This window comes from Sinocyclocheilus anshuiensis, unplaced genomic scaffold, assembly GCF_001515605.1.
Source record: "Sinocyclocheilus anshuiensis isolate Anshui unplaced genomic scaffold, SAMN03320099.WGS_v1.1 scaffold461, whole genome shotgun sequence".
In the NCBI taxonomy this organism is placed as follows: domain Eukaryota; kingdom Metazoa; phylum Chordata; class Actinopteri; order Cypriniformes; family Cyprinidae; genus Sinocyclocheilus; species Sinocyclocheilus anshuiensis.
The window spans coordinates 47,651-56,405 of record NW_015541005.1 but is presented as its reverse complement, the minus strand read 5'-3'; the positions used below and the strand labels follow the sequence as shown (position 1 = coordinate 56,405).

At 38.0% G+C, this 8,755-nt stretch overlaps 1 protein-coding gene across 1 annotated transcript in view; it reads left to right on the top strand.

Annotated features, from left to right (window-relative positions):
- The window catches only part of LOC107690333 (somatostatin receptor type 5-like), a 30,250-nt gene extending 22,075 nt beyond the window's left edge, over nt 1-8,175 (top strand). The window contains exon 2 of the mRNA XM_016488635.1: nt 6,151-8,175. Within this exon, the coding sequence (XP_016344121.1) occupies nt 6,194-7,627 (1,434 nt within the window). The 5' untranslated portion in view covers nt 6,151-6,193 and the 3' untranslated portion in view covers nt 7,628-8,175. The remainder of the gene's footprint in view (nt 1-6,150) is intronic.
- Nucleotides 8,176-8,755: the final 580 nt, after the last annotated feature.

The window sequence follows — 8,755 nt, the reverse complement described above, 5'->3', positions numbered from 1 at the left end:
CCCCCCCCCCCCAAAAAAAAACCCAAGGACACAAATAATCAGTGAGGAACTCATAGCTCAACAATAAACCATGAGAAAACATGCTCAAGTATGTAAATTTGCAACAGAACACATTAATATTGTTATTTTATGTCATTATTTATAATTATTAATAATTATTAGTATTTATTGACAGTTTTGGAGCTGTTACCTGGATGAGATTAATTTTTATTATTTATTTTATTAATTTGTTTAAATTAGGACTACATTATTATGTAATTATCTGTCCCATTTTTAACTAAGTAATTTTGCTTTTTTTTTTTACATTTTAAAATGCCAAATTGTATATGACATATGATTATTTACTATGTATATATTTATGATTAATATCAATTATAAATTAATAAAAAGGGTCTAACATTAATTATAATCTATTAATTCATCTGTCTAATCATGTCTAAAAAAAATAATAATTATGTCTACCAAGCTCTGATAATGTATGGAATATTATATTAATAGATTATCCAAATTTTTATAAAACAATAGGCCTTTACCTTTAGAAGCACGGATGTGTCTGTCAGTTTAAAGGTATGGTTCACCTAAAAGTGAAAATTCTGTCATACTTTTCCCAGGTTGTTCTAAACCTGCATAAAGTTCATTCTTCTGTTGAACACAAAAGAAGATACTTTGAAGAATGTGGGTAACTAAACAGCTGCTGGTCCTCAGTAACTTCAGAGAAAAAATACTATCAGAGTCATTGGAGACCATAAACTGTTAGGTTACCCACATTCTTTAAAGTATCTTCTTTTGTGTTCAACAGAAGAATGAACTTTATGCAGGTTTAGAACAACCTGGGTAAATTATGACAGAATTTTCATTTTTGGGTGAACTGTCCAGTCAGACAGTCCACCGTGAACAACTGAACTGCTTCTCTGCAAACTGCGCGTTCATCGATAGTTACAGGACAGACCCATTGATAACTTTCCCATTCATCTCTACATCTGGAGAGCCTTGTGTTCAAAGGGCAGATGTGAGCTCCTAGATGTTTTAAACCGCACAGGTTTACCGCATGCTGCACTCGTGTGAAAGGGCTTTAATGGCGCTTGTTCTGGAGACTCCGTCGCTATGGAAACAATGATGCCAAAATGCAATCTCGCTCAAATGAGCTTCTCTAATTCTTCTTATGAAATTGATTTCATTATAATTGCTATTAGTATTATAAACAGTGCAAAATACTTATTTGTTTATTCAATTATGTATTGGCCTTTGTAAAATACGGGACAAATCGCGTCCCGTATTGATTTGATACGGGACACATAATTTTACCTTTAAATAAGGGACGATTCCATATTTTAAGGGACGGGTGGCAACTAGAGGTCTTCACGGGTCCACTTGGATCCGAAAACCCGAGGTCCGACCCGAGACCCGAGCGGGTTCGGGTCCAAAACTTCGTCGAGTACCTCGGACATGGGTTCGGTATTAGTGGCCTCGGGTCTCGAGTAATTTAAAATAAAAATGCTTTTTCCAAATGGACCCGATTAGACCCGAATTCATTTAAACTATCCCGAATGCATAGGCAACTTTCACTTTCGTGTTAAGTGAGGAACACACATAGAAAAGGAGCATAGGCTACGTTTGTAACCTTGCACACAGAAATTATCTTATAGATATGAGATCCATAAGGAAAATCCACTCGCTTCATTATGCTGCCTGTTCATATAGGGCTTTTCTTTTTTTGTGTGCAGAAGTCTTTCGCCAGAGATCAGGTTGCAGACAACACTAGCGAATCCATTAATTATTAGGCAATCAATTTATTTTTTATCAAACTGTCACGTTTATTTTTCAAATCCACTGGTCACAATTGAAAGCCAAGCTCAGAAATAACTTGTATGAGATACATATCTGAGGAAAAATGCATTGTTAGTCGGCGCCACCTAGTGTGCAGGTGTGAATTAGCAGAAGGCGATCAATCGTTTTGCACTCGGTGTGAAAGCAACGTTTGTCGGCGATTTGCTTCTCTTTTTCGCATCGTGCTGAGTGTGAAACGGCCTTTAGGGTTAGGGTTAAAGGGCTTTTCACACTGAACGTGAAAATCGGCGTGAATGTTCGGCGCCATGACGCTTTTGAATCGAAACAATAGATCCCTAATGGATTCCCTAATTCACACTAGGCACGATCATTCACTGCGTGAAAAAGCGAAGATTTTTTTTTCGTCCTGTGTGTCGATTTTTTCCCCGTCGCTCCGCGATGAAACGGGCCGTCTAATCAGATTTGAGCTTAGATCACCTGCCTTTGGTTCTCACAAAAGGGTGAGAATGGTGGCGCTGTTTCGAAAACCATTGTAAACAAACACAGAAGAAGTAGTATTATGTGATCTGGAGAGCACAGTCCATTTTATTCCACGTGCGCGAGAGCGTGTTCCCTCAAAATCTGTCAATCATCTCTTGCCCTTCCGTATATAAAAAAAAATAGAGAAACATTTTTCTACACGTGAAATATGAAAGCAAATAGACATATGATTATGAAGATATATTTTCTGTATGTTTTTATGCAGCTCACGGTATTTTTATAACAATAAAGGATGTTTATGACAAGCAGGTAGCATTCAGTCTATTATAAAACACAAAGAGTGCATTATAGAATCAAAATCCATTTAGATCACAATCTGAAGTTATTACAAGCACTCGATGATGGTTTAAAGTGGGGTTTGAGCAAAAACATGAATAATTACATACGTTTTGAAATGTAGCTTGATGCTATTTGTACCTCTAATTATATTTTCAGATGTATACTTGTAAGCATTATGGATAGTTTGTGTTTCTAATGAAGAACCAAAAGTTATTTATCTTAATTTTATGCTGTATATTGAGCAGCGAACAATGCAAAAGCCATATACGAGATACATAGTCTACATGAGGAAAAATGCATTGTTGGTTTGCGCCACCTAGCGTGCAGGCGTGAATTAGCAGAAGGCGATCAATCGTTTCGCGCTTGGTGTGAAAGCAACGTTCATCGGCGATTCGCCTCACTTTTTCGTATCGCGCTCAGTGTGAAACGGCCTTTACATACATGTGTGTGTGTGTGTGTGTGTGTGTGTGTGTGTGTGTGTACACTGTATGGTTGCTAGCAGCCGATGTGATGGGTTTGTGTCTGGTTTGTAAATAAGAGAAAGCCTATGGGCATACACTGATCAAATTCAGGTCAACTTCCCAAATTTTGTTTAAAAACTGTCGGGAGCCCAGTGCTCATAAATTACTCGGCTTGGCTCGTAATTCCTCTCACACAATGCAAGCCATATGAGCATCAATGTTTGAAATGCGATTTCTCCCAATGGAAAAAAAAATTGATAAATAAAATGCTTGCCAACTCGTATAACAGCAAAAATCGCAGCGTGTATGGCATAATAGCCTGTCAGACTCCATTTCAATAATTTAGTTCAGAGATCATGTAAATGGTGGGCATTAAAGCATTAAAATATACTATTAGCACTAATTAGTAATGGTTTCTACAAAATCAGCCTGTGATGCAATCATTATAAAGCTTATAAAGACGTAAAAAGGTTTTTTCCTCTCCGCATGTCTGTTTCATGTTACTTTAAAAGAACCAATTAACTTTAAAATACTGCAAAAAGCATTGCTTGCACACTTTGTCTTAATGAAATCAATCATTTGATCATCTGAAAAGTTTTTTAAGCAAAACCGGAGCCAGAAAAATGTTTTGATGGTTTGGATAGCTATTTAATCATGAAGGTTACGAGTGTGCAGCCATATGAATGTCATAGCTTTTCTTCACTTGCTTTTATCTCTTCACTTAATATTCTCTTTGTTCGACTTTTATTCTATTCTGCATTTATTTTTTTCCCCATCTCAACATTGCACTGACACTGAATATACTACTTTCATCTGTTTTTAGGGAACGAATCTTTGCAACTCTTATAGATATTTTTTATGATGAATTAGCTTTCATTCATGTAACATCATTAGCTGCCTGAAATGTTCCAAAACATTGTCTTCTATGTTCAATAGCAGGGTGCTTCAAAGAATGAAGCACAGTAAAAGTCAATGGCATTACATCTTTCAACAAACAGGTTGTTCTTTAATCAAAACGTTTGCTGGTATCCAGTGTCTCTCATTTTATCTACAGCCTTAATTAAACGTAATTAATTTACGGTCATATCTCAGCCTAGATTACATTAAACCTATATAGAGCATGATGATGGCAGTTCTTCTCTGCATGTTTTCCCCTGTCTCTCTGTGTGAGTGCCACAGTGGTCTACAGTCAATTTATCTTCCATATTCTTTGCTTCTGGATGTAATTGGGAAGGAGAGAGAAAATAAATTCAATAGAAATGGAGAGAGGCAGGTGTGAATATCTTACATACAAAGCTTTTCCATTTCAACAAAGACATATGGAACGTAAGACACCTGATCACCTGATCCTATTTACTCTTCTCTCTCACGACTAACTTTTCTTACACTCTCAAACACCATATAGTATTATATATCGCTTTAGAATTATTTAATATAATATGCCATTATATAGATTATATATGAGTTCATTCAGCCAAACATAAAAAATCTGTAATTTACGCACCCTTGTCTTGTTCCAAACCTTTCTTAAGTATATGATGACAGAATTTTCGTTTTTGAGTGAACTATCTCTTTATTAAGATAACCAAGGACAGTATATCCTCAGAACAAACATCATGCATGTGCACACACCATGAATGGGCTTTTAATCATCTGCTCAGTCAGTTCTGAATCCCAATGTGCACGGTTGCTAATAAAATGTCAGTTATTAGCCACATGTGGGAAAGCACAGTATTTTAACTCTGTCTGTCTGAACCAAGCCAAACACAAACATCCCTATGGAGTCAGTCGCATTGCTGTTGCCATCACTGCAATTGTTTCTTATCTGACACAACATACAACAGCTCTCACCCTTTATTCCTTCGTTCTGTTTTAATCATGTATTTTAAATTACTATTCCCAGTAAAGCAAGCCTTTCTTCTGTTCTATTATGCTTTGCTTTACAATTTAATTGTCATTGTCCATATTTGTTTTTCCATAGTTCAAATATACACAGTGCTAATGTTTTGAAACGCTGCCATTCTAATGGTTCAGCAAGGTACTGCTGGGGCAGACTTTTCTCTACTGAGCATCTCACATACGCAGGATAATTGGCATGCCTGATTGCCTAAGGGACAAAAATAACACCATGCAAATCCCTGTGAGCCATGTGAGTGTTTTTACGACGAACTGTTCTCTGCAATCCTCCAATCTTTTTATGTCATTTGACCAGTGTTTAGTCCAGTGGTTCTCAATCAGGGTGCCGCTGGAAAGTAAATTTCAAAGGAGGCCTCTATAATATAATAAATATAATATAATATAATATAAAATAATATAATATAATATAATATAATATAAACAATCATTTAAAAAATAAATAATAACATTTTATTATTAAAACGTTTGCTTTTATTTAAATGTTAAAAACACAAAACAAGATCTTCAACATGTAAACTGAACATATTTCTCATTCAGATGAGAATGCACCATGCACTGAGCTTTCACACATTTTTGTCCATTGCAGCACAGAGGTCTTTGTAGACCAATTTTCCCAGTACTCCAAGTTTCATTCAACACCTGCCCCCTCCTGCGGAGCGGTACACACATTCCCTGCTTACAATGATGTTAATCCTGTCTTGTCCTGCTTTTTTAGGTCTTGACAGCAATCCTGCATATACTTGCATGTACTGTATTGTTTCAGTTTATTGTTTTTAATTTTACTTTAATTTTTAAATTATTTTTATATAATGTCAAAAACATATAATAATCATTATTTAGGCTACATTTTGTTTAAAAAGACAAAACATAGATTTCATGTTTTTTGTATAAATGTATGAATTGTAAAAAGGTGTCTTTGTCATGTCTGGCATTAAATAAATGTGGGCTGTTGAATATTGTCTTGGCTGTTGGACTCAGAAAGGTTGAGAACCACTGGTCTAGTCTATTGTATGTTTTCACTTGGTAAGCTAGTTTCAGATTTGCAAAAAAAAACAGTGTGAAACAAACTTCCTAACAATGGTGCTTTTGTCTGTAGATTATGCATTTATTGAATGTGAGAGTGCATTGAGAGAGAAATGATAGTTTGTGGTTGTTCTCTGTGCAGGACAATGGCCCCCAGCTGAAGGCAGTGACGGCAAGAGACTGAGATGGAGCTGACCTCAGTAGACGCCTCTGCTGTGCTGGGCTTATGGGACAACAGCTCCATTCCTGGTTTCCTTCTTAACGAGAGTGTTCTCAATGACACTTGCTTCCTCAATGCTTTGAACTGCACTAATGGGACAGATGCGGGGAACCGAGCAGGAACAAGCATGGCAGGAATCCTCATCCCTCTTATTTACATCATTGTCTGCATCGTCGGCCTGGGGGGAAACTCACTGGTCATCCACATCGTCCTGCACTACTCCAAGACAGAGTCAGTGACCAACATCTACATCCTGAATCTAGCTATAGCCGATGAGCTCTTCATGCTAGGCCTTCCGTTCCTCGCCGTGCAGAACGCCATGCACTCCTGGCCCTTCGGCTCATTCACGTGCAGGTTGGTCATGACCGTTGACGGCATTAACCAGTTCACCAGCATCTTCTGCCTCACCGTGATGAGCATCGATCGCTACCTGGCCGTGGTTCATCCTATACGGTCCTCAAAATGGAGGCGACCGCAAGTGGCCAAGGCGGTGAATGGAACAATCTGGGCGGTCTCGTTTTTGGTAGTCTTGCCTGTGGTGATTTTTGCAAATGTGCAACGGGAAGGAGGCATCTGCAACATCATTTGGCCGGAGCCAGCCAACATCTGGGGAGCAGCATTTATAATCTACACCTCCACAGTTGGCTTTTTCTTTCCATTGCTGGTCATCTGCATGTGCTATCTCCTCATTGTGATCAAAATCCGCAGCTCGGGAAAGAAGGTTCATGCCACTTCGACCAAACGGCGCAAGTCGGAACGAAAAGTCACGCGAATGGTGGTGATAGTGGTGGCTGTGTTCGTTTTCTGCTGGATGCCATTTTACGCCCTCAACATCATAAACCTGGTGGAATCGCTGCGTGATGAGCCCCAAGGTCTGCATCTTTTTGTGGTGGTATTGTCTTACGCTAACAGCTGCGCTAACCCTATCGTTTACGGCTTCCTTTCGGACAACTTCAAGCGGGGATTTCGAAAGGCTCTGTGCCGCTCATCTCGAAGGGTCGAGAACCACGAGCCCACCGAGCAACGGCATCAAGAGGAACGAAGAAGAGTGCTGATGCCCAGGGAAAGCCTTAGAAGAGCAGTGAGAAATGAAGAGGATGAGGAAGAGGAAGAGTACAGGGAGGAAGTGACGGAGATGATGGAAATCTGCAGGATTACTCAGAACGGAAACGGAAGCGGACAACCTGAAAGTACCCGAGCGCTTTTCTTAGAGAGACCCTCGGGTACAGGGGTTTCTGAGACAAGTTCCCCAGACAGGAGAGGCACGGGTGGGGATGTTAAAGGACCAGGCTTTGGAACTGCTGCAACCCTACTGAACGGGGCTAAAAATGGGAATGTGAAAACACTGCCAGAGGAACCGGTGGAAAAGAACAACTCACTGGAGATCAGCTACTTGTAAACTTGTGATCTGTGTCAGCTGAAAAAACAGTATTATTGTACATGCCTCCCTGAGCTCTGTTCAGTTTGTAGTTACAGTACTGCCTCTCCTGAAGCCTATCAACTCGTCTTCATGTCTATGAAATGTTCTCCTCGTTATCAGACTTTGTAGTATGGAAGTGTAATCTGGCAACACAATTTGAAAAGTCACAATTAATTTTGCCTTATTTGTAGGACTTGGCAAATCTAAACAAGAGTCATCAGCAGCATTCCATGGTATCAATACCTATGGGACCAGCACCACAATATGTGAAGCATCTATGTGCCTTTTTCTAAATTTGCTTAGAAGATTTAATCAATGCAGTGAATCTATGGCTATGACTGGGCACTAGATCACTAAATACATTTACATGCACTTTTGCTCGATTCTAGCTGTGCATGTGAACATACTTAGTGAGACTTGTAGCGTACTACTAAGTGATAAAATTAGGAAAAGATTTTGTAAATGTAAACAGGTCAATAATTATACATCGGCTTGTAGTTTTCTCTAAATGTATTTGTATGTGCTTTTTGCCTTACTTGTAAAAGTATTGTACACTAATTGAAATCTGTTGCAAACAGGTCTTCAAACTCTACATATGCATTGTTATATTATACAGTTTTGTGATGCCTATCAGTTGTGTTCTTATTTGTTGGCATTTTAAAAAAATATTACACAAATATTCAACATGATATGATTGTCAGTTTTAAAACTGAATGTTTATTATCCAGATGATCATCTATTTATGAGGGACTCTTTAAAAAATTATATATATTATTTTACAGTTAATGCACAACTGTTGGAATGAATGTCCTAAAGAATTTCTGTTTTGTATTACTTCTTGAATTATTTTGTGCAGGGGGACTAACACCCAGATTTAACCAATGATAAATTCCATCCAAACTACCCCTTTACCACCCAAAAAACAAACATACACACTCAGGTATTGAACTTAAAAGGATAGTTTACCTAAAATTTACTTGTCATTATTTATTCACTCTTATATCATTCCAAAAATGTGTGGATTTCTTTTTCTAAGAAACACAAAAGGAGAATTTTTAAAAATCTTCATGTAATTTTTCTATACAGTGACAATTTTGGCTATAAAAA